The sequence below is a fragment of the Neophocaena asiaeorientalis genome, unplaced genomic scaffold, assembly GCF_003031525.2.
Source record: "Neophocaena asiaeorientalis asiaeorientalis breed wild unplaced genomic scaffold, Neophocaena_asiaeorientalis_V1.1 scaffold249, whole genome shotgun sequence".
Taxonomy (NCBI): Eukaryota; Metazoa; Chordata; class Mammalia; order Artiodactyla; family Phocoenidae; genus Neophocaena; species Neophocaena asiaeorientalis.
The window spans coordinates 5,423,929-5,450,024 of NW_020172625.1; the positions used below are offsets into that span (position 1 = coordinate 5,423,929).

General features: G+C 39.4%; 1 protein-coding gene and 1 non-coding gene across 2 annotated transcripts in view; one reads left to right on the forward strand and one right to left on the reverse strand.

Moving 5' to 3' along the window:
- The window catches only part of OSTF1 (osteoclast stimulating factor 1), a 49,012-nt gene that overhangs the window by 11,683 nt on the left and 11,233 nt on the right, over window positions 1–26,096 (reverse strand). The window contains exons 2-7 of the mRNA XM_024738942.1: window positions 15,582–15,628; window positions 9,511–9,561; window positions 6,698–6,761; window positions 4,769–4,822; window positions 3,013–3,120; window positions 1,863–1,912 (exon numbers count right to left, since the gene is read on the reverse strand). Of these exons, the coding sequence (XP_024594710.1) occupies window positions 1,863–1,912; window positions 3,013–3,120; window positions 4,769–4,822; window positions 6,698–6,761; window positions 9,511–9,561; window positions 15,582–15,628 (374 nt within the window). The remainder of the gene's footprint in view (window positions 1–1,862; window positions 1,913–3,012; window positions 3,121–4,768; window positions 4,823–6,697; window positions 6,762–9,510; window positions 9,562–15,581; window positions 15,629–26,096) is intronic.
- Window positions 10,565–10,636, forward strand: TRNAV-UAC (transfer RNA valine (anticodon UAC)). The gene has a single exon. It is a non-coding gene; the product is annotated as a tRNA-Val (tRNA).

Below are 26,096 nucleotides of genomic sequence, written 5' to 3' on the forward strand. Positions count from 1 at the left end.
ACCAGTGAATATAACAGGATATCATGCCCATATTTTCTAATCAGTTGCTCTTTACCCTGGGCGGACCTGACCTAGTCAGGTGGGCCCTTATAAGGAAAGGCATAGCACCAGCAACACAATCTCCTGCTGGCCTTGAGGAAGAAAGCAAACAGCCATGTTGTGAACTGTCCATCAGGAGGGGTGGTCTCTAAAAGTTGAGGGCCTCAGTACCATAGGTGCAAGGAACACAATTCTCCCAGCAACATGAATGAATTTGGAATAGGACTCGAGCTCCAGATGAGAACCCCACTCCAGCCAATACTTTGATTCCCACCTGTGAGACCCTGAGCAGGAAACCCAGCTATGCCACCCAGAATTCTCACCTACAGAAAGCATAAGGTAAATGGGTATATTTTAAGCTGCTAAATACGTGGCAATTTGTCACACAGCAACAGAGCTCTAATACAGTGCTCTGGGGAATTAAAAAGGCGACCAAAATAAAGCACAAAGATGAGAAAACCTCTGAGGAAAACTAAGAAAATCAGAGGCTCAATCTGAGAGGTCCCACATAGCTACTAATGGGCACTCCAGAACCAAAGAGCAAAGGAAACAGATAAAAATATATAAGACATAATACAAGATATTTTTCCAGGCTGAAAGAGTTCACTACCATTTTCAGGCAAAAACCCATTCTAAAAGCACATCATTGTGAAAGTTTGGAATACCACGGATAGAGTAAAATTCTAATCATGAGAAAACGCAGGGAATTTCCTGGCCGCCCAGTGGTTAGGACTCTGCGCATTCACTGCTGAGGGCCCAGGAGCCTGGGTTCAATCCCTGGTCAGGGAACTAAGATCCTATAAGCCTCGCAGCACGGCCAAATAAAAAAGGGAAAAAGCAGTTAACACACAAAGAATGGGACTCAAAAAGGCAATAAACCTCTCAAAAGCAGCCCTGGAAACTAGAATACCAAGGAGCCATGCCTGCAAAATTCTGAGGGAAGTCATTTTCAACCCAGAATTCTATCAGCCAAATAGTCAAGCCCAAGCTCCCCTTTCTCAGGAATTTACTTGAAGGTATTCTTCAACAAATAGAAGACAGAGGATCCAAAAAAGTGAGGACACAACACAGGAGAGAGGTGAAGCGTTTCCTAGGAAGACAGCAAAGGGCAGTAGAGACCAAGTTGCTCCGATCAGAGAATGAAGATGGAAGGCTTCAGTATGATTCCAGGAAGAAAAAACAGAGAGCAATTATCTTATACAATTTAGAAAAGTATATCAAGAGAGTATAAAACAGTGTAGAGGTCTTTGTGAAATACAAAAAAAAAGAAAAGCACTAAATAAAAGTCAATAAATACAGAAACAAAAAAGTTACACAAGCAGTGAATGATACTTAAATAGCCATAATACCATAAGCATTATATAGTAATATAACCAAGAACTATGCTATGTATGATACATTAGGAGGACCGAAGGAGGAAAGATTGGGCACTGGGTGCTGGAAGATGACAGCTGGGCGGTTGACAAGCGTAAACCTTCACCTACCAGATAGGATACCAAAATACTTTATGAAGATGATGAATTATGAGACAGCTCCACAAGCATATTCCTTAGTAACATGAAGGTAAAAGGAAAGCACTAAAAGCTGAAAGTGATATACGAGGAGGAGTATGGCAGGAATTTGGGGCTTTATGCAATTTGGACTTTAATGTAATCATAATTTTTTAACTATGTGCTTGTTGTATTTTGATTAAAAGTTTTATGAAAAATAATAAATGGGAAAAGGTGAGTTCCAAGACACCAAGATTGGATTTTACACACACATAAGCTGTACCAGGAGAGCAAGGTAGGTGGGTTAAATGACTTCTGCATAAGCAATCTCACCTGTTGGTTCAGTTCAATGTTTGGTTGAGTAAACAGCATTTCCACTATATCTGAAATTCAAATAGAAAAGATCTTTTTAAAGAATGAGAGTAAAAGTCTGACAAGATTCGGCATAATAATTTTAAAAGAGAGGATTCTTTTTAGAAGAATCATCAAGAAAATAGTTATAACAAAGTTTTCAACATTTATGTAAATAGAAGACCTAAGACTATAAAAGGTAGAATTACTTAGGGAAAATTTTTTTCAAATATTTTGGCTTTTGTATTTGCACATGACATCTATGATAGGAATATTTTTACATTTGCTGGGGCACTTAATATTCATACCACTAATTTGTGTTTAAATTTTCCTTTGCCCACGCTATTTAATTTGTTGGATTCTTTCTTTCTCATTACTGTTGGGATCATTTTCTGTGTGTTGTAGAGAGAGGGAGAAAGAGAGTGGGTGTGGTAGGTTCTCAGCCAGGCTGAAATACAGCTAGAAATTCCATTTGTCATTATTATTGATTATAACAGAGGAAGTTATCAACTGAATCACTAACTCAAGCAAATGCTGTCTCTTTCCTAAATCTTAAACTTAGAATGTAAATCATAGAAGCTTCCTGGGAGGGCTTCCCTGGTGGCGCAGTGGTTGAGAGTCCGCCTGCTGATGCAGGGGACACGGGTTCGTGCCCCGGTCTGGGAAGATCCCACATGCCACGGAGCGGCTGCGCCTGTGAGCCATGGCCGCTGAGCCTGCGTGTCCGGAGCCTGTGCTCCGCAACGGGAGAGGCCACAACAGTGAGAGGCCCGCGTACCGGAAAAAAAAAAAAAAAGCTTCCTGGGAAAAGCTAAGTCAGAGGAATCAATTCTGGTCCTTTCTTCTGTGAGATTAGATTTTATATTACTGTTGTTTTCCTGTAACCTTTGCAAGTCTGAGAGAGGAAAGGAAGCTTCCACTCCTTCAAGTGGAAAGGTCCGTGTAGTGAGGCTGAGCACTCACATTCTACCTACTGTTTTACAGAGCTTCCAGGGACTGGGCTTTTGGCTGATATTCTGAAAAATTTAAAAAGAATAACCAATTTTTTTTTCATTTGTGTAACTCTGGCTCCCCTAGACGAAGCACATTTTCAGTAGCACAGATATTTATGATAACAAACAAAATGTAATACCTTTGTGACCCCCGTGACAAGCCCAGTACAGGGCGGTGCTTCCAGCTTTGTCCAAGCCATTAACACCTACTCGGTTGTCCAAACACTCTCTCAACCAACTCAAGTTGCCTGAAAACATTTTACATTTATAAAAACACATGAAAAAGGTTTTTAGTTTTTTTTGTTTTGCTTTTCAATCAATTTCATCCTGCATAAGTTCGCATTTGCAAAGGATTAATCAGTAAGTCTGGAATTAAAACCTGCCCCATAACGCATTCTCTATGGTACATTTTGACTTCCAGTTTATTAATGGAAAGCATTAACATCAATTTTTAATGGTAGGTTAATGGGAAGAGTTGCCTAAATGGGTCCATTTAAGGTATTTTTACTCTGTAAAAAAAGCTTTTTTTTCCTTTGTGAAATCCTGGAACTTCGGGAAAAAATTTCAAACCTAAGAACAAGCAGACACTACTCATATTCATATTTAAAATGCATTTTCAGTTCCTATAAGAGAAGAAAAACGAAATAACCTACTCAAAGCTGCTGCTCTTATGTGTTAAAGTATAACTATTCATTTAATATCCTCTGGCTAATGCCCTAAATATCTAGTTTACAAAGAATTTTTTAAATGTCAATTTAGTAGTTCTACTTATGCACAATCTTAAACCAATAATTTCCTTTTGCACATTCAGATTTCAGAAATATCTACAATTAAATGAAAGAGAGCTTACTGTGGCCTTATAAAAAATTCCCCACGATCTACAGCAGGTTTTCTCAACAGCGGCCCTACTGACATCTGGCGCTGGAGGGTTCTTTGTTATGGGGGCTGCACTGCACGATGTTTAGCAATATCCCCAGCCTCTACGCAAAAGGTGCCAGCATCCCCCCAGTTATGACAGTCGAAATGCCTCCAGAGGGCTTCCCTGGTGGCACAGTGGTTGAGAGTCCGCCTGCCAATGCAGGGGACACGGGTTTGTGCCCCGGTCCGGGAAGATCCCACATGCTGCGGAGCAGCTAGGCCCGTGAGCCCTGGCCGCTGAGCCTGTGCGTCCGGAGCCTGTGCTCTGCAACCGGAGAGGCCACAACAGTGAGAGGCCCGCGTACCGCAAGAAAACAAACAAACAAACAAAAAAATGCCTCCAGATACTGCCAAATGTCCCAGGGTTTGCAGAGAGGAATTACCCTCTGTGGAGAGCCACTGATCTATGGGACAAAGTCCCACGTACAAGCCCCATCCCTGGTGCTTCCTTCCTCCCCAACTCCATCCTCACCATTCATACTTGCAATATACCAACACTCTCCCAGGTGCTGGACCCCTGAGAAGCCCCCACCCTCTGCCCTCCTGTTACTCATTCTGGCCTCTATAGCCTGTTTAACTGAAACGCACTTCAACTGCTATACTTATCACACCATCTTGTAATGATCTGCTACACACATCTCTCCCCTGCCAGACTTTGAGCTCTGCGAGTCACAGAGCATGACTTTCCACTTGTAGCTAAGCACAGGGCAGGTAAGACTCAAAAGTTATTTGTTGACTGACATTTTAAAAATTAAAATCACACATTTCTGTAGAGTGAAAGAAGGCCAGAACAGAGATTGCCTCTGGGGGAGGCAAGGATTTAACTGGGAAGGGAACTTTCTGGGATGATAGAAATGTTCTGGATCTTGATCTGGGTGTTGGTTACACAGGTAAATGCATTTGTTAAAAGTCATCAAACTACATAATTAATATGTCTGTGTTTTACTGTTTATCTCAATCAAAAAGAATCAGACCTACCTCTTTTTGCAGCTTCATGCAATGGATTGTCAATGGATTCTGCCTGCTCAGCCACTAGATGGAAAAAAAAAGATGCAAATCAATGTTGAGAGGGCCACCCAAAGGATTCCCTGAAGCCAGTTCAGTGTCCCAGCTTCAGAAGTGTCAGGACCTTCCACCATACAGCTTCCCTTACTTAATGTGAGTTTTAAAAAATGGCAGAAAATCAAAAGTGATGTTTTGTGCTTTGAAAGAAGCTGAATTATGTGTCAAAAGAAGCCAAGCTAAGACAATAACACACCAATTAACTGGGAGTATAAACAGAAACAAACATAGCAATTAACTGGAAATATAAATAGAAACAAACAGATCCAAGGTCTGCCAGTTTGCTCAAATATTTCACCAACAAATATAGTCGGGAAACTGCAAAAGAAAGCATTTGAGGTTCGTTTTTACATTCTATAAAAACACCCTAGGGCTTCCCTGGTGGTGCAGTGGTTGAGAGCCCGCCTGATGATGCAGGGGACACGGGTTCGTGCCCTGGTCTGGGAGGATCCCACATGCCGCGGAGCGGCTGGGCCCGTGAGCCATGGCTGCTGAGCCTGCACGTCCGGAGCACTCCGCAACGGGAGAGGCCACAACAGTGAGAGGCCCGCGTACCACACACACAAAAACAAACAAACAAAAAAAACACCCTGCTTTGAAGATGGCTAAAAATAATTGTCTCCCTTGTGTGTGTGGATATGAAGGGTGAGGTAAAGGAGAAATATTTTGCTTTCTATATTCAGAACGGGCAATCGGCATACCTACCTGCCCCTAAGGAAGGTGTATTCACTGCTGTCCTAGAATCAGTAGAAGTGACCACATGAAGACTGTTGTTCAAATGAGACTTCACACCCACCCCTCCCACCACAAAGGGCTGTAACTAGATACTCCCTTGGCTACCAGGGATCTAGCAACTGAGAAACATTTTGCACCCTCAGTCTATGACCAGCTGGAGAAGTTGTTTATTTGGGATTTCAAAGGTTAGAGGAGTGTAGAAATGCTTAAAGTCTTTTAAAATCCAGAATGATATGGCCCTTAGACCAGGTAAGTGGGGCCCATGTGTTGAGCCCCAGGTCTCACTCATTTCCCTCCCCCCACTTTCTCTCCTCCCCTCCACCTCCTCCCCTCCCCTCCCCTAGGAGCTTTGAATTGCCTTCCTTGAAATTTCTAAGTCCCCTTCCAGTGTTTGGAACTGGTGCCTGATGTCAGCCCTATTGGTCTAAGGAAGTATCTAATGCTAAAATCCAAAGGAACCTTATAAGTGATTTAAATCAAACCCTCTTGTTATACAGATGGAGAAACGGTCCCAGGGGCAGCAGTTAAGTACCCTAACTAAGGTCCCTTGCTGTTAGAAGTGGAAGAAGGATTAAAACCCAGGACCCTTGTTTATCAATCCTGTGCGCTTTTTACTTTACTCTGCTGATTTCTACGAAAGTCTGCTTTGTCCCCCTTCCAACTAGAAGTGGGTCTCACTGCTCAAGTGCCTCAAACTGCCCTAATATTCATTTAATGAACATCACTGCCCCAAACATTAATTAACATAACAATGCAAGGTTACTTCATCACAAAAGAAAGGGGGGCTAGTCTAAAAAAAACAAAGAAGAAAGAAAAGAAAAAGAAAAATGTTCTAAGCGTTGAATAAAGTAAAACCATAAGTATTTCCCTGGAAACCTTAGGTTCTTTCAAGAATGTTACAATGCATTTTCTTAAGCCAAGGAGTCAAGTTCAAGTACATCCAGCATCCATGACCACTCTATTAAGAGGAGGCTCAGAGTAGAACATGCCCAGGCTGGCAATGACTCCACTGATTTCTCAGCCACAGCAGGAAGCAGAAAGGCCTCAGGAACCAGATAACTGAAAATACACAAAGTACAGCCCAAGTAAAGCCACCGCTGCCATACTTACCATAGTTGCTTGGGATTAGTCCCGTCCTGCCTTTGGAGGTGCCTTTCCACCAATTGGTATCACTCTGGTGAAAGAAGAGTTAAATTAAGTGGCACCGAATCCAGTTTACATTCAGTCATTTTTAAAACCATATGGCGCATATTGGCCTCATTTTGGCCTTTTCAAAGGGTAGAGCAGTTGACACTTTTTGTTTTATTTTAGATAAAATACAACATACTTCCAATTCAAATGCAGAGTTACTGCTTTACCAAATGTCCATCAGCCCTGGTCACATTGATCAAGCTTCCTCACTCCCTAGTTATGGATGTCCATGCCCCTTATCATTAAATTACAAATATACACACATCTGCCTGCAACAAATCAAAGACACTTCATCATAGAGACTCCACATTCAAACAAATCAAACAGAGATAATATGAAAGAGAAGGGGAAACATTATGTTTAGTTTAGACTATCTGTAGGATTTTTTGGTCCAGAGTCTAATTTCTCTTAGTCTCAAGATATGCATATATTTGGTTTTCTAAAGATCTCTTTACTTCACCTTTGCTTTTTTGGTAACTTTTTATCATAGAAAAATTCAAACCTATACCAAAGTAGAAGGAACCATGTAAGGAACCTACACATACCCATTTCCTAACTGTATGAACTCATGGCCAATACTGTTTCATGCATATCCTCACCTACAACCTCCCTCCCCTTCAGATTATCCTGAAATAAATTCTAGACATCATATTCTTTTATCTGTAAATATTTTAATACGAATCTCTGAAAGATAAGGACTTTTCCATAATAACATCATTATCATGTGTTATTTTGTTTGCTAGCTTAAAATTTTTTCAACAATAATTCCTTAATATCATCAAATATCTACAATACTCAAAATTTCCAGTATGTCTTATAATAAAGTCCATACAGTATGATTGATTGATTTGCCTCTTAAGTCTCTTTTAGTGTATAGTTTCCCCCTTCATTTTTTTTTCACTCCTTCACAATAGACTTTTCATAGAAACTAGTTTGTTCCGAAGAGTTTGGAAGAGTCTGGATTTTCCTTGTTGTATCCATTGTTATAAAAAAATGTGTTCCTCTGCTCCCTGTATTGCCTATAAATCGGTCGTTAGTTCTAGAGGCTTAATTAGATTCAGATTCAATTTTTTAGCAAGACTATTTCATGTGTAGCATTGATTCTTCCATCAGGAGACACACATTAGTTTGTAACATTAGTAACCGCTGATGAGCATTATTTGGATCCTTTATTTCATAAGGGTTGCAAATGGTGACAGTCTAATTCTATCATTCCTTCTTCATTTAAATAACTAGAATATTACTTTAAAGACGAACTTTCCCTCATCAACTCTCAGGTTACCCAGAGATAAAGTTCATGGAGAAAGGCAGAATAAATACTGATTCTTTTCCTTTAGAGTTGTCAGAATAAATACTGATTCTTTTCCTTAACAGTCATCAGAATAAAAAGTTAGTTCCCTAGCATTCTCTCAGGTTGACCAATGATTTTTGTTTTTAAGTATCATTAGGAGCTCATGAATTTAAACAGAGTAGATTTGTTTCAATCCTTGGGATTGTTGCCCTAACTGATTGCTCATATTGTCCTATCTTTGACCAGTGGCAGCCTCTTCAATTTAGTTCTGTGTCTTTCCAGTGTGACCCTAGTAGTCTTTGGGAGTTTCCTTGCTTTCTAAGAACGAGATGTCCTGGGATTATCTTGTACCTTTCCTGCCCCCAACCTGGTACCAGACATTTCTCAAAGGAACTTTGTTCCTTTTAATGGGAAATAACATATTATTTTTTTTTTTTTTGGCCTTTCAAAGGACAGAGCAGAAATCTTTTTGTTTATTTTATTTTAGATAATATATAACATACTTCCAATTCAAATGCAGAGCTACTTAACTTCATTGATCTTACATCTATCTGTACATCCTTTCTTGCAGGCTGAAACTGCCAGTTTTCTGCGTCATTGACTTAATGACTCATTTGCTCTAAAATGCAGCACACATGCATCAATCTCAGAATAACAATACCAACACTTCTCCAACATCATGATTAAAAACTGTTTATAATTTGGGGGTAGAAGTTCTTTTTCTTCATATTATTCTACTAGAGATATTCAGTTGAAATGCTGCGTTTTAAAGTCACTTGGAATAGTTCCTCTCTGTGTGTCATGCCAAATACCTGGGGTACAACTAAGTTCATTTGATTCATTCTGCTTTTAATTTTTAGGGATTGCTTTTTATCATCTAATTTAATTTTATAACTATGCAAAAGTTTACATGATTCCAAAGACAGATCTCCAAAACAAGGTGTAATTTTTAAAAAGTCTATATTCCATCAATGTTTCCTCTACCCTTTTCCCTTTCCTTTCAGAGAAGAAACTACTTCTTAAAAATTTATGACTCCTCCTTTGACTTTTTATTTTAAATTGAGGAAAATAAGTATATGTATATCCTCTCACCCTTTCTTACTTACATAAGTAAAGGCACACTATCCACATTTTTTTCACCTTGCTTTTGTTCACTTAAATTACTCCATAATATCATACAGAGATATTCCTCACTCCTTTTTATAGCTGCATAATACTATGTTTGTAGATAGAGCAACGTTTATTCAACTATTTTCCTATTGATGGAGTAAGGGCTACTTCCAATCTTACGTTATTACAAATTATGCTCAGTGAGTGAACTTGGGTATATGTATTTCTATACAGATATACATGTAAATAATGTACAGTATTACAGCTATACAAAATAGTCTTATACATCTTTAGTTCATGCGTGGTATGACAAAATATTGGCTGGGCTTACCATGTCAGTAATGTAGATAATATCACCTTCTTCAAAGTACAATTCATCTGGCTAAAAAAAAAAAAAAAAATTAAGTTTTACTCCATGTGATTTTTTTCATGAATTAGAATACAATGATGATGATAATTATACAAATTCCACATTCTAAAATCCTTATAGACAGTGTAGTTTTTATATACTTAAATCTGCACATAAACCATATAACATTATTGACAAGCTAACACATGCACAGAAATGTGAATTTTCCCATGATAAACTTCAAAGAATATAAGAAATAAGAATTCCTCCCCCCCCACACACACACCTTATTTTCTTCCCCAATGAAAGCAAGGCATCTTTATACCAAAATAGGATATTAATAAAACTTTTTCATTGTAAAAATTTCAAAAGGTGATACATATTTTTTCATAAAAGGATAAATGTCTAGAACTAAAACCATGAAAAATAGCTAGAAGCTTGGCTCTCTCCTAAACGATTAGCCTTCAATCCTTAAACACTTTCATATCAACATCGCTCTCTACTTATTTTGAGAAAACCATTATCTTAACTCTTCATGTTCAGAGAGAATGAATATCTTATATATGAGAACAGTTAATACATAATTCAACCATTAATAAGACTAAAGAGGGCTTCCCTGGTGGCACAGTGGTTGAGAATCCGCCTGCCGATGCAGGGGACACGGGTTCGTGCCCCGGTCCGGGAAGATCCCAAATGCCGCAGAGCGGCTGGGCCCGTGAGCCATGGCCGCTGAGCCTGTGCGTCTGGAGCCTGTACTCCGCAACGGAAGAGGCCACAGCAATGAGAGGCCCGCGTGCCAAAAAAAAAAAAAAAAAAAAGACTAAAGAGCTGAAAGATATGAAGCAGTAACTCATTCTAGACCTTAAGCAAGCTCTAAGGGGTTAATTAATTACACAGACAATACATGCTCTTATACCGGCCAAATGTCCTACAAACTCCCTGAATAAAGCCAGGCACTTTAATTAAATATCTTTTTCCCATCAGTAGATAACACTTATCAGCATGACTGTATGAGTAAATAAAATGTCTAGGGAGTTCCCTGGTGGTCCACTGGTTAGGACTCAGCGCTTACAGTGCTGTGGCCCAGGTTCAATCCCTGGTCAGGGAACTAAGATCCTGTAAGCCGCCCGGCGTGGCCAGAATATATATATATGTATATTTATGTCTACTGATGAGCAAGTTTCAGATATTGGGAAATGTTTACATTGTCATGCTAAGTGAAGAATGTAGGGCACAAAATTTTACATAGGATAAGATCATGAGCACATATTAGTTTCATAATGCTGGTTGGAAAAAAAATTTTTTAAAAGGCTTTGATATTTGATTCCAGTTACTGCTCCACACAAACAAAAATTATGCTAGTGAAACAAATTATTTCATTCTTTCCTTTTGTTTATCTCTCTCAGCTGCAGACTACGGCAGTAAATGTGACTCTGCAACAGTCATTTATTGAGTTTCAAAGATGATCTCTATTATTTTTATAACTATTTCCCCGTGAATATAGATGAAGACTGTATCAGCTATATCATGCTTTAAGCAACCACAATTCATAAATATTTAGATGCAATATGCATTCAAATATAAAAATTAGCAAATGATGATTAATGAAACTAAAAAATGTGAGTTCCTCTAAAAAGCACTTTCTGAAGCATTTCTTAATTTACACTTCGATCTACAGAGACTAGACTTACACATAGCATATCTATGCAAAATTAGTTGAGCCTGTGTAGATCAATGACATACATTTTAATATTATTGGAAATAGGCATTTGGAAGAAAAAAAGTAAAGCCTTCTAAGACTTTTCTCAATTTTTCCCTAAAATGTCCTGATGATCTATGATCAATATTACTACCAATATGTGATGGATACAGAAAGTGATCAGGGAAACAAATTGTTTACTTTAGCACTTCCCTGCCATTAACTGGCTCACTTCTCAGAGGCCAGAAAGGTGACTCACTGCCACCATAGCATCCCAGCTGGTAGGATGGAGTAGCCATCCTTACAACAGTAAGGAATGGGTGGGGAGAATGAAGCAGGATGCAAGGAAGTAAAGAAAATAGAATATATGTGAAATCTTAGCATTTTTTTGGAGTGACTGAGTTTCTTGGAGTTTTGAAAGAGTTCAATGTCTTGAAGAGAAGCTAACCTTGCCCACTTACGTCTAACAATCAATCCTCCTCAATCAGTGCTTACGTTGAAGTGAAGGAGTCATGTCTAAAATCACAAAAGTCAAGTTTGCCTGAATTTCCACACTTAATAAGATCATTCACCCTTGAAACAAAAGGCACATTTTGAGAAAGTGCCAAACACATAACTTAAAAAACAAAGAACATACACAAGTCTCTGTAATTAGTCTTCCTCATAAAAAGGAATAAAGCCTGGAAGAATGGGAAGTCGGTGTTTCATGGGTACAGAGTTTTCTTTGGGGACAGCGAAAATATTTTGGAACTAGACAGAGGTAATAGCTGTACAACATTGTGATTGTACTAAATGCTTCACTGTTCACTTTAAATACAAAAAATTGTTAATGTTGTGTTATGTGAATTTTACCTCAATTTTTAAAATCATATGGTATTTGTAAATAATTCTTTTCTTTTGTGGTTTGGCAAAATGCATAATTTGGAAACTGTCACCAAGTACAGTCATTTCAAAACTTCTTGCGCTGTTTCGGATTTTAAATTAATGGCCGCTCTTCAATAGCGGTGCCTGCCTCAGCTACCCGTTAGATCGGACTCGTTTTTCAACTAAGGGAGCAACAAAAGGCAGTCGATTTCAGTCAGGTAAAAAAAAGGTCTCGCTAAGTTTTCATCCTGAGAAAAGAGAGTGGAACGTTTATTTTCTTTTTAATCAATAGCTCCCAGACACACAATGCTACCCCCCCCCGCTAAAATACCTTCTTCCAAAGAAGCTAGGGACGGTTTTTCCTAATGTAGCTGAGGATGTCGTTTACCAAATTCTTCAGACTGCTGGTGGCAATATAAACGACAAGGTAATTTCATGATTTTAAAACTCAGATAGATTTGTACCTCCGATATTCACACTTTCCATTAAGAAACCACTTGCAGGACACAATGTAAATGTTCAGTGAGGATTGACCTTTAAATTCCTGGCATCGTATTCATGGACTATGATGGGAAAAGAGTGACACAATCAAGTAAGCACTTGTCTATTTCTAGTCTGTTCTTTGGTTTTTAACCACATTCTTCTTTTCCTCTCTCCTTGAAGAACCGCAAGGTATCAGAACAAGTAAATTGGTGGCCACTGGGATGTTATAGGGATGAGTACCCACTTGGTAATGTATATCCTGTTCCATATATTCTTGGTAACATATAATTCTCAAGGCATTAATTTTGGTTGGTTTATGCAAATATGTATTTTATGAAAAATTTTGGAAAGACCGTGATGTCCTTTTGAAATTTTCCACATTTGTCAACCTGGAGCCCTGAGAATTAATAAAAAGAAAAAGAAAAAAAAATCAAATTCTCCACAGATGTTTTCATTTAGCACTTTACAGTATTATCATGTACCTGGCACTGGTCTGGACACTTACAATCTCACAGCAACACTGTGAGGTGGGTGCTATTCTTGTCATCACATTATAGATGAGAAACTTGTCCAAGGCCATACAGCAGGTACATGGTAGACCCTAAATTTGAACTGTGACATTCAGATTCTGGAGTCCCTGCCCTTCATCACCACCTCTGCTTTCTCTCATACAGAAGGGTCATGCATAGCCATTACTGGCTATCATGGTGTCATAATCAGGATAAAAGGCAATGGCTGTGGAAAATATCTGTTGTTTCTCTCTTCCCTACCCCAACATAATGCAATACAACAAAATCAACAGCAGTGCCTTATACTTGCAAAGCATACTTAACATCATTTGATCCTACAACAGCCCATTAAGGCAGGGCTGGGTCATGGGTATAATCTCCATCTCACAGCCAGGCTCAGAGAGGTTGAAGAACTTGCCACGAATCACAAAGTTAGTGAGTGGTAGGGCTGGGCTCCTACTTCAGCTTTTGGAATCCCATCCTAGGGCTCCTTCCCCTACATATAGTGCTATAAACCTAGAGGAGTCCAGCAAATGTTACATGATAGAGAGGAGGATCCTGCTGGTTTCCTTGCAGAAATCAATATACCTCCAGCACACAGGAAATGCTGTTCTCTCTCCATCAGTGCAACACTGGTCTATCCAGTCTTACCAGGCCTCTATATGACACTTTATTGGACTGGGGGTTGGGTAAGAAATAAGAACCAAACAGGGCTGGGTGATGTCAGGACTACCTTGCCTTCATGCACGACAGAGGAGAGAAATGCATTGACAGGAAGAACCAAGAGTGACAAGCTTCCCAGTGGATCACAGAGATGAGTTGGGTATTGCTGTCCCTATCTCCTGAGAGTAGTACAGTAGCTAAAAACTGGACCCAGGTATTTCTGAGGTGCTGTACATGTCAGCGATGGTCTCACAGAGTCCAGCTCAGCCCTTCCAACTTCTTTGTCTCAATGACTTTTAGGCGAGTTTAGGATATACTGGGGTACACCCATCCCACTAGAGAAGATAGCCACTGGGCCCAGGGGAGAAAGACCAAACCGAGCTTGTCCAAAAGAAATTCTCATTCAGAAAAGAATGTTAAGATGAACCTAGTTCTAGGATGACATTCAAAATACTGAACAACTGGTACAGCATGGGCACTTAAGCAGTCAGGAAGACCCCTGGGACCTGATCAGCCAGACACCTGCCCTTCAACATCTGTATTGAGGGAAGATGGAGAGGAGCAGAGTGTGGGAGCAGCAGGGCATGAGGTAGCCATTACTGACCATCCAGCACACACAGGATGAATTAGCGGCACTGCTCTACAGCCTAGGATCCTTGGGACCATGGATATTAAAAATAGCATTTTAAATATGGAATATTCAAAAAACCTAGTGAATTAAATGTCTATTTTCTCCTGTGCATTCAATAATAACCAAGACTTTTAAAAAGCTGTAGAGGGACCTCCCTGGTGGTGCAGTGGTTAAGAATCTGCCTGCCAATGCAGGGGACATGGGTTTGATCCCTGGTCCAGGAAGATTCCACATGCCACGGAGCAACTAAGCCCATGTGCCACAACTACTGGGCCTGTGCTCTAGAGCCCACGAGCCACAACTACTGAGCCCATGTGCCACAACTACTGAAGCCTGCGTGCCTAGAGCCCGTGCTCCCAAACAAGAGAAGCCATCGTGATGAAAAGCCCGCGCACCGCAACGAAGAGTAGCCCCTGCTCGCCGCAATTAGAGAAAGCCCTCACGCAGCAACGAAGACCTGATGCAGCCAAAAATAAATAAATAACAGTAGAGAGACTCCATCCTGGAAAAGAACTGGAGGTGAATTAAAGTAATCAATACATCAACCAGTCAAAAGTATGTGCTAAGAGTCTATGAATACAGCAACCAGTACTCCTTCTAATAGTAACAATGACTCCTTAACAGTAACAGCAGCTTTACACAATCTCACTTAATTCTCACTAAAACCCTATGAGATTATTATTATTTTCACTTTACAGATGAGTACACTGAGGCCCAGAGGTTAGGTAATTTCTGAATTTACCAGGTCACACAGCTGCTAAAAGAGGCAGAGCGGGTCCTAAAAGCTACCGTAAGTTCTAAACCCCTGTGTTCTGCACCCTAGACACTGTGCTGGTGAGCAAGACTGCAATGCCAAGTGCAGAAACTCAGAGGCGGGAGAGACATCCCACTCCTCCATGGGGTGATCAGAAAGTCTTTATGGAAGAGGAAGTGTGTGATCAAAGCTTAGAGGGGTGCAGAACCATGAGTCTACAAAGAGTTCAGAGATGAGCTGTACTGTGCACCAAATCCAGACTGGAATGGTCCATGAAGGGGAAGGAGTGGAGGATGGCAGGACTAGAAAGGGGGCTGGACCACAGAGGACTCTGTCCTTAGTCAAATGAAGGGTTGAAGCAGCTGATGACCATTTAGGACAGAGGAAGTATCTAAATGAAATCACTTTGGGTTTTTATGTCAATTTGAAAGTGAAAAACTGCATACTTACAGTTCTGGGTTCAAACGTATAAAGAGCTCTGAACACTTTAACTTGCCCTGAAAGAAAGGAAAGAAAAAACACATGATCAATTCTTTCATTTCTAAATTTGCTGTAAACAGTATTTTCCTTTATATTCTTCAGAATTCCTTAACTAAAAGCCCCTATGAGAAATTTATTTTGGAATTAAGTGTTTTTTCTGCATAGGAGGTATTTTTAAAATATTTGTTAAATGAAAGTATGAATAAACACATACCTTCCCCCTCTCAAACAACAGGAGCTACCTAATTATTTGTACTTAGCTTCTGTCCTATGTAGAACCTCTCCAACCCTAAGATCTAAGTTTAAAAACAGAAAGGTGAGAGTTTAACATAAAGAGATACTTAATGGGACAATCAACAGTAGTTGAATATTCTTAAATTAACGGCTTAGGATTTTATATTTTCCAAGAGAAAAGAAAATATCAGGGAGAAAAATTGTACCTGTTGGAGAAATCTGTGATTCCATTAAGTCCCACAACAGAGTTCAATAACTATCCAAAAATGAGTCATGTTCATGAGAGCTGTCCATTCTGCCAAACCATCTCTCTCTTTCTATGTCCCTTTGCTGCATTTCCATAACACCTGGTATCAGAATAACTGATTTGCTGGCCTGTCTCATTTGAGGGCAGGAACCCTGACTTGTTCAATCTCCTGGCATCTACCTGACATATAGTACGAACTTAATAAATGCTTGCTAAATAAATATATAAGTATAAGAACAAATTCAAACAGTGTCGGAAAAAGCCTACACATATCAAAATAGAAGAACTACCTACTTAAAATGTGATAACAGTTCAGTTTCAGTACTGGAAGAAACTTTAGAGATGACCACCTAGTCCAAGGGCATTATTCAGAACAGTGGTCCCCAAGGTGGGACACAGGAAGACTACTTCAGAAATTATGTACATTTTTATCTTATTCATTTTCATTCCTATTTTAACATGTTTTAAAATATAACAGCATGATTGGGACTTCCCTGGTTGTCCAGTGGTTAAGAATCCACCTTCTAATTCAGGGGATGCAGGTTCTACCTCTGGTTGGGGAACTAAGATCCCACATATCGCGGGGCCACCATGCCCGCATGCCACAACTACTGAGCCCATGCGCTCTGGGGCCCGTGCGCCACAACTAGAGAGAAGCCCACACACCGCAACGAAGAGCCTGAGTGCTGCAATGAAAAAAATCTTAGTTGCGTGCCGCAACTAAGACCTGATGCGACCATAAATAAATAAATATTTAATAAATAAGTAAATAAAATATAATAGCATGATAGAATACATATACAACTTATAAATACATTTACTGGGAGTAGTCAAAACCTTTTGCTGATAGAATGTTAAGCATTATGAGGGTAGGTGTTTTGTTTTATGAATGATATATCCAAGTACCTAGCACAGTGCCTGACACATAGGAAGCACTTAATAATTATTTATTGAATGAATGAAGAATGGATGAATTAAGGAACGGAAATATGTACTCAAAAAAAAGTCTGAAAACCAGTAGTTTAGAACAGCACTGTCCAATACAACTTTATGCAATGATGGAAAAGCTCTACATCTGTGCTACTCACATATAGCTACTGAGCACTTGAAATATGGCTACTGAGGAACTGATTTTTACACATTATTTAATTTGAACAAGGCTAAATTGCCACAAGTGGCTGGTGGCTAGCATACTGAATGACACAAATTTAGAACATCAGAAAATGAGAGATGACGTGATGTCCATTAAGAAGGGACTATGTAAATCAACTCTGATTCAACCTTATGATAAAGTCATTTAAAAAGAATGCTGCAGACAGACCCACAGACACTGATGTAGCAAAAAGCCTGCAAAATATTCAGTGGAAAAAAAAAAAACACGTTATAGAACAGTATGCCAAGTACCATCTATTTATGTTGACAGCACACAAACATCTTGAGTGAAAACACCAATTATGGGAATCTTCACATTCTACTCTACATGCATTGTTTAAATTTATTACACTGAGCGTGTATAACTTTTATTATCAATGAAAACAATAAAGATACTTTCACTGCGGGTATAGCGGGGTGGGAATCATTCTTTCTTCTAAATGCCCTAATATAGAAGAGCCGTTCAAATCCCGTTACTTAGTGTGGCTGCAAGAAAACATTATTTTTGCGATCTGAATTCTAGTGCCACTTCTAGAAGCAAAAGTGAAAACTCTTTTTTGTTTGGAGTTTGTTTTTTACCCCACACCCTTAGGCCTAAGAAAGGAAACATTAAATGGAAGGAGGAGCTGCCAGGAGAAATATTTTCTGCTGACCTGTCTCTCTGAGAGGAGAGATTAACTATCTTGATGACTTCAAACTTTCCAAAGAGAAGTTACACAAGGAAGCATCCACTCGTGACCAAACTCAATAATGACAGAATTTTCTTGCTCCTTTGAGGGAAGGGCAGGGATGAGACAGGTTATGTATGATTTTGGAAACAAGATCCAATGTCAACTTAACGAGCTTAGAGAAAATTCAGTATAAATTTTAAAACCTGGAAAAAGAAAACTTGGAGTGTGACTAAGCCGCTGATTTTTGTAACTGTATCTTTTGCGATTGTCTTACTTAAAATGTTCACAACTTAAGAGGAAGTTGGAGATTTATTTGCATCTTGATTTATACTAAACAGAGGACAACAGGCAACCCTCTAGGCCATTATACGCGGGAACGCTCTCTCTATGTAATGCTGTAGAAAACACTTTCACATACACGATTCTTTTTCTCAATTAATGTTGAGACATTAGCCCCTTGTGGGTCCCTTTTAACTCATATATTATAAAAGTTCTAGGCCTTAATTTATTCCATTCTCAAAGCTGAGTCAAGTAGAAATGAAAGAATACAAAGAAGCAGGCAGAGGTTATGAAAGAATAGCATAAAGAAGCAAAACAGATGACTTTCAACCCTGGATATAGCCTCTCAAGAGAATAGCAATTAATAATACTTAATTCACTGATCATTTTTACATCATATTTAATTCAACTGTGTGCAAGATTCTATAGCACAGGTTTACACAGAGTACTAAAGGGAAAAAAATCAGGGTACTCTGTGTTTCTATAGTATTGTCCTTGCAGACATCCAAAACACAAACAAACAAAAAAACAATCTTAATAAGTCATCAAGAGCAGGCGCTGATCAATTCCAAACATATTTAATGAAGGCAGATTCACAACGTAAAATAGTTGTGTTCTTGTATGCGCAGAGAGGCTAAATTAGATGCCTTCTCCAGATACCCTTCATCTTGACCATTTTCTCGCAGAAGTCTGTTTACATACAACGAAGGGAGAAAGTGGAACTGAGAAGATGGCATGAATTACCTGAAGTCACCCTGGAATTCACCCTGAATTAAGACTGGAAACAGGCCCAATCTTTTGCCTGATGCTTTACGTGACTCTCATAAACATGAACTAGCATGTGAATGGTGTGAAGGATTTCAGCAGGGCTGGCCTCCTAACATAAGCAAGATAAGCAAATTCCTATGACACCAACAGCAGCTGGCTCCCCACCTTGCCAGGCACACCCTTCTCTTTTGTTTGCAACCCCACCTAGACCCTGTAGTGAAAGGCTGAGTCCACTAGTCATCAGCCAAACACTATTTTCCTCTGGAGTCAGGCTGACCGCTTCCCCTACTACCACCTCCCAACCTCCCCTCACCCCCGACTTCAATAAACTAATCCTTGTCCATAGCAGTTGAGGCTGATAGAGGGAAGGGGATCTGGGATGGGGTCTCGAACAGGCAACGAGTAAGAGAATTTGCTGTTTCTGAGGTCTGCAAAAAGAATATGTATTGTTGCAGCACTAAGGCCCTGAAGCAGCACATAGAAGGACTTGGGGCTTACAAACTCAAACATACAATTTCTGATCTACTTTATTTTCTGTTGGTGGAAGAGTGGAGGAAAAGCTTCTAGAGTGAGCCACTAGGACAGCATTAAAAGCAGACTGCTCACCACAATGGACAGACATACCATAAATGGCAAGAAGAATGACTATTCAAAACATCAGAACTTAGTCATCTGTAACAGATCGACTATTTCATTTACATTCGCTGAAAAATGTTGGGAGGCATGAGACAGTTTAGATGGACTTCATTTAAAATGGCTGTGATAACTACTACACACCCACTATGATAGTTAAACCCCAAAACACTGACAACGCTAAGTGTTAAGAAGGATATGGAACAACTGGAATTCTCAGACATTGCCAGTAGGTGTGTAAACTGGTACAACCGCTATAGAAAATTACTTGGCAGTAGCATTAATTCATTTTTTATGTCTTAACATGTCTTTGAGATCTTAAATGCATTTCTGAGGAAGAAAACCATCCTTATTTTGCATACAAAAATGACCCCTCCCAGACCATGTCACTATCCCCAGAGTACAGTGAGGCTCAACATTTTTAAACTCTAGATCATGACATATTAGTAGATGGTAAAACTAATTTAGTGGCTTTAAAAAATATTAAATAAAACAGAAAAGACCAGAGTACACTGTAAATAATAGAAATAATTATGGCTTTGTGAAACTTTTGTTTCACTAGGAGGACTGGACAGATGGATGCAGAAATGAATGTTTATTTTAGAAATTTACCAAATACACACTTTGGCATAATGCCAAATGGCCAAATATTAAAATCAACATTTGCCAAAGCTAAATGTTGCCTTTACAGAATGAACTACCGGGAAAGAAGAATAAATCTGAAATTTTATTCAAAAATTAATTATGATTACAATTTTATTATTAAAAATCCTGGTAGACCCATATTTAAAGTTTGATATAAAAGGGCAGGAACCATAATTCCTCAGCACTGTCAACTGCACCCTGATAAAACTTCTGCAAAACTAAATAAATGTTCTCTCTAAAATGAGGTCTGTGTAAAAGCAAGATATTATGGTGCTACTTCTGCCGGTGTAGCTGTTTCTGATGATGATTTTGCCACCAAGTTAGTAAGCTGTCCTTCCTCCCTAATAGAAACTGACTGAAGTCAAGACTTACCTCCTCTTCATCTCCTGCGCTTGAAGATTTGCTCAATGCTGGTGATGCAATTTCATTGAAGGCAATCCCACAAAGGAGACAATTGTTTCCCCCAAATTATTAGGGACTGTATTCTCTCAACACTGTCAATCCACACCTATGATTTTTACTATTTATATAATAACATTTGGACATATAAAATTCATAGCCTCACGATCATTAATTATCACAATATTTTATTCTCCAATAAAAAATGTACATTTATACTTTCAGTTGACTGAGAGAATTTTCATATATAAAGTACAAAGAGGCCATTTGAATTAAGTTACATTTAGAGTATGTACCTATCTTTCAAAGTGAATATTAAGAGAACAGTAAATCCAAATGGCATGCCTTGTTTGCATCACTGGCATGGCATAAGGGATACCTATGCAATCTACAATCCTTCATCAAGTACAAGTCTTGGTGTGCCAAAACTGACACTGAAGTAGGCATTCCATCATTTGGTCAGTCATCCAAAGCTGAATGGCAGACTTTGGAAGAAGTATGAGGGGAAGGTAAACTTCTGTGTACCCCTATGCTCGTGTGTGTGTGTGTGTGTATGTGTGTGTGTGTGTGTGTGTGTGTATTTTTGAATGTACCAGGTCATGAAGTAAAACATATATATTTCTTATTGGAGGTCAAGGTCAAAAAAAGTTTGAAAGCCACTGCTCTAGACTATCTGATCAAGTTAGAAATTTGCTACAGGACTCTAAAGAATGGGTAATATTCTTCTACTTTATGAATCTCAAAATTCAGCTAGCATATAAAATATAATATTCTCCCATCACCCCCAAAAGAGGATATTATAATGAATTTTAGATAATTATAACCAATCAAAAAGAAAGATGAGGAAGAGAATTATTTGAACAAGGAAAAATTATAGAAAAATAAGAATGTACTATGTACATATATTTCTCACATTTATCTAAGCAAATGCAGGGAGTATTAATCTTAATTTATATCCTGTGGGTATAAAAAAAATGTGTCTCAGGGTAAGTATAAGTATTAATGTTATTTCTACGAGGCATATTTAAATTATTCTATTAAACAAGCATGATGAAACAGGATGTTTTCTGCTCAAAAACAAAAAAGAAGGAGTCTATGTGATAGTATCCAAGAGTCAAGGTCATCATTTCTATTGCTGGGGTGAAAGGAAACAGCTGTGCTCTTAGGCCAACACGGGGCTCCCCTGGGCTTTGTGGATTCCAACGCCCATAAATGAGGTGGTCAGTTCAGAACAGACTTCAGGGTGACGATCTCTATTTGTCAGTCCACAAAAGCCCAGTGCTCTTGAAAAATAAATGTTTTTTCTTGCAAAGAAAATCATCATGTGAGTAGAGCAATGTCCAAGAGTTTCCAATGTAAAGAATAAGTTTCTTCCCTCATACTTATATTCTTGGATGAATTAAATCAAATCCAACGAACTCTATTTGCATATACCTTTAAAGGCTATAACTAACAAAAAAGACTATGAACGTAATGTTTTCATCTCTCCTTACTCCACTACCACCTCTTCCCTGCTTCCACCCTATGCAATCCGAAGGGGGAAAAAAAAAACACTAAAGAATTTGAAACGTGTCTTGATTGCAGCTGCAGGAATGACAGACTTATTAAAAACAGTAGGCAGTGTGTTTTCTGACAAGAGGGTTCTGTTTATTAACAGTGTGCCTTTCTTATCCATTTTTTCCTTTGCTTTATACTTTGCAGTGCCTTTCGGCAAAGCTGGTTACTTTCACATCTTGAGGGGCCATATCTGCTGGTTATTTTTATTTCTTCTCTGCGGTATAACACAGAAGTCCGTAAGAGCAGGGTTCAAAAGACAAGCTCACGGCCAACCATGTCTTGACTGGTTAAAAATTAGACAAAAGAGCAATGGCCTGTAAAACCCTTCATCTCTAGACACCGTGCTTCCAGAGTCAGTTTGACAAGGAGACCAGGGGGAAGAATGGAAGAAAACTATTTATTTCAGTCCTTGGAATTTAAAGAAAAAAGGCCACAGCACCTTCTGCAAAAGGGCAAGATGAGTCTGAGGGCTGACTCATGACAGCAACGCCTGTTTCTGTACAACCTGTGAGCTAAGAATTAAGAATGGGGACATGTGTATGCATGTGGCTGATTCACTTTGTTGTACAACAGAAACTAACACAGTATTTTGAAGCAATTATACTCCAATAAAGATTAAAAAAAAAAAGAATGGCTTTACATTTTTAAATGGTTGGGAGGGAGCGGGGGAGGGAGGATCGAAAAAATATTTCATGACATATGAAAGTTATCTGAAATTCAAACTGCTGTGTCCATAAAGGTTTTCTGGAATGGAGCCAATATTTGTGTATCCTCTACGGCTGCTTCCCCATTCCAATGGCAGGGTTGAGTGGTTATAACAGAGACCATCTGTGGCCCACAAAGCCTAAAATATTTACTATCTGTACCTTTACAGAAAAAGTCTGCTGCCCTCTATCCCATGGTCCCCCTTTTCCTGTGAAGGACAAGTCAGACCAAAGAAGCATATGTCACAGGCTGAGGAGCTTTTGGGCCTGCCTCTCACTGGCCCCGCAAGCAGTCTGGGGCTCGGCCTTGTCCTATGGGAAATGAGTGCATACATCCAAGATTGAAATAGAAAATTCCCTAACACCAGAACCTCTAATCTAAAAGGGAATGACCCATTTAAGCTCACATTTATGGGACACTTACCACGGACCAGACACCATGCAAAGTGCTGACTTGCAGCAACTCTTTTAATCCTCAAAACAATCCTGGGACATAAATACTTTATTAAGACTACGTTACAGCTGAGGAAACTGAGGTTAGAAGGGGTAACTAGTCCAGGTCTACACAGCTAGGAAGTGGCAGAGGTGAGGTTTAAACCCATGCTGTCTGGCTCCAGGGCTCATGCTCTAAACACTCTGGATGTGGCTCCAAAAGATCTGAGCTTTTAATGCTGGCACACTGGGATTAAATGGGTTTAAACAAATTTATATATGTAAAGTACTGAGTGCAGTTCCTCAGGTATTGTATGTGCCCATAAGTGTTAGCTTTTATTAATTACTATAAGTTTTTACCTTATTCCTTATTCCTTGAGTTTTTATCTTCACTGGCAAGATGGCCTTATCAAAACCCTATATATTACATATATCCTATATATTAGATATATATATCCTATATTATATATATAGCCTATGTATCCTGTATATTAGATAATTTATCATTCACAAGACCCCCACAGAGAAACTGAAATGCTTTTGTTAAGCAAACAAAGCATAACATCCAATATTATATCCCTTAGTGGCTATTAAAAAATTCAATGGGGGGCTTCCCTGGTGGCGCAGTGGTTGAGAGTCTGCCTGCCGATGCAGGGCACACAGGTTCATGCCCGAGTCCGGGAGGATACCACATGCCACGGAGCGGCTGGGCCCGTGAGCCATGGCTGCTGAGCCTGCGTGTCCGATAAGTTGTCATTTTTGAAACCTATAGTCATTGTCCTCAGTCAGCTCAGGCTTCCTCAACAAAATACTATAGACTGGGTGCTTACGCAGCAAACATTTACTTCTCACAGTTCTAGAGGCTAGGAAGTCCAGGATCAAGGTGCTGGTCAATTTGGGTACTGGTGAGAGCACTCTTCCTGGCTGGCAGATGGCTGCCTTCTCACTGTGTGCTCACATGGCCTTTCCTCTGTACAGGCACAGATAAAGAGATCTTTCTTCCTCATCTTACAAAAACACTAATCCCATAATGTGGGCCCCACCCTCATGACCCAATCTAACCTTAATTACTTCCCCAAGGCCCCATCCCCATCACACTGGGGGTTAGGACTTCAATACATGAATTTTGGGGGAACATAAACATTCAGTCCATAACAGCAATGAATACAGAATTACAGAAATGCATGAACATGTTAAATGTATACATATGTTGTTATACAGGTTACCACAATAATAATAATAAAAGGATTTATGGGGGCTTCCCTGGTGGCGCATTGATTGAGAGTCCGCCTGCCGATGCAAGGGATGCGGGTTCGTGCCCCGGTCCGGGAAGATCCCACATGCCGCGGAGCAGCTGGGCCCCTGAGCCATGGCCGCTGAGCCTGTGCGTCTGGAGCCTGTGCTCCGCAACGGGAGTGGCCGCAGCAGTGAGAGGCCCATATACCGCAAAAAAAAAAAAAAGGATTTATCATGATCTTTAAAAAAATTAGCTTTGGGGGGATATGCTTATGTTATGTAAATATAATATCACTGGTGGTAATTTATACATACAATCAGCTATGTAATATAAAGGTATTCACAGAAGAAAAACCGGGAGGAAACAACACAATGTAATCTCTGGGTGGTAGAACTATGAGTCATGTTTATTTTCTTCTCTATTTTCTTAATTGTCTACAAAGAATACAAATCCCATACATAACCAGGAAAACATGGTCTCTTTTAATGCCCTATTGAAGGACAACCTAAAAATTATGTGTACTTTATTTATCGGCAGAGTATTTATTAACATGAGTCCTTTTCTTTTTTTTTGGCCATACCGCACGGCTTGTGGGATTTTAGTTCCCCAACCAGGGATCGAACCTGGGCCCTCAGCAAGCAGAGCATGGAGTCCTAACCACTGGACCACCAGGGAATTCCCCTCCTTTGTCCTCTTTGACTCTCTGATCTCACTACTAAAAAAAAGAATTGATGGAAAGACAAGCAATTGTAATGCCAAGTATGCTCACAAAAATGAGAATACAGGGATCATGTAAGCAACACAGACAGTGGGTAAACTCTTAGGTCAGTGCTGGCTGTATGGGAGAGGGCACACACTTTGTTTTTGGAAAAATGTCAGGAGTGGCAAAGAGAGGCAGGCGACAGGGTAGGGCAGACCTGGAAAACAGCAGTATACAGACAGAGGGGCTGGAGGCCAGAAAGGGTGGCCTAGGAATGTCACGTAGATCAATGTGCCTGAAGCCTGGCAGGAGAAATGGTGAGAGATTAGGCTGGGGACCAGAGCACAGATGGGCTAGAGATTTCTCAAATTTTTCTGATACCCACATTAAGAAATATTTTGCACATCAGGCCCAAGGAAACACACACACACACACACACACACACAAAACGAAAAATTTTTCACCAAAAATACTTATCCTTACATTTACGGTATGAATGTGTGTAACCAGTGTTTAGAGACCAAATGGAAATTTTTCAGATTTAGATATCTGGTATTCCTTGCAATAATAAAATATTCTCAGAATATATTAAAAAATGGCCTTGGAAATTATTTTATTTCAAGAGATTTTTTTTTAATTTGAGCAAATAATAAATGCACAAGCTTAAACTTCAAACTTCATGAATGATTAATTCCTTGGGAATTAGTACATGGGAAATAAAAATTTGCAAAAACAGCAACAAAAATGGTTTTAGCCCTCTATAAAGACACACACTAGCAAGATAACATGATGAAAAAAATGTTTCCTTTATTTAAAGCAGAACCCCT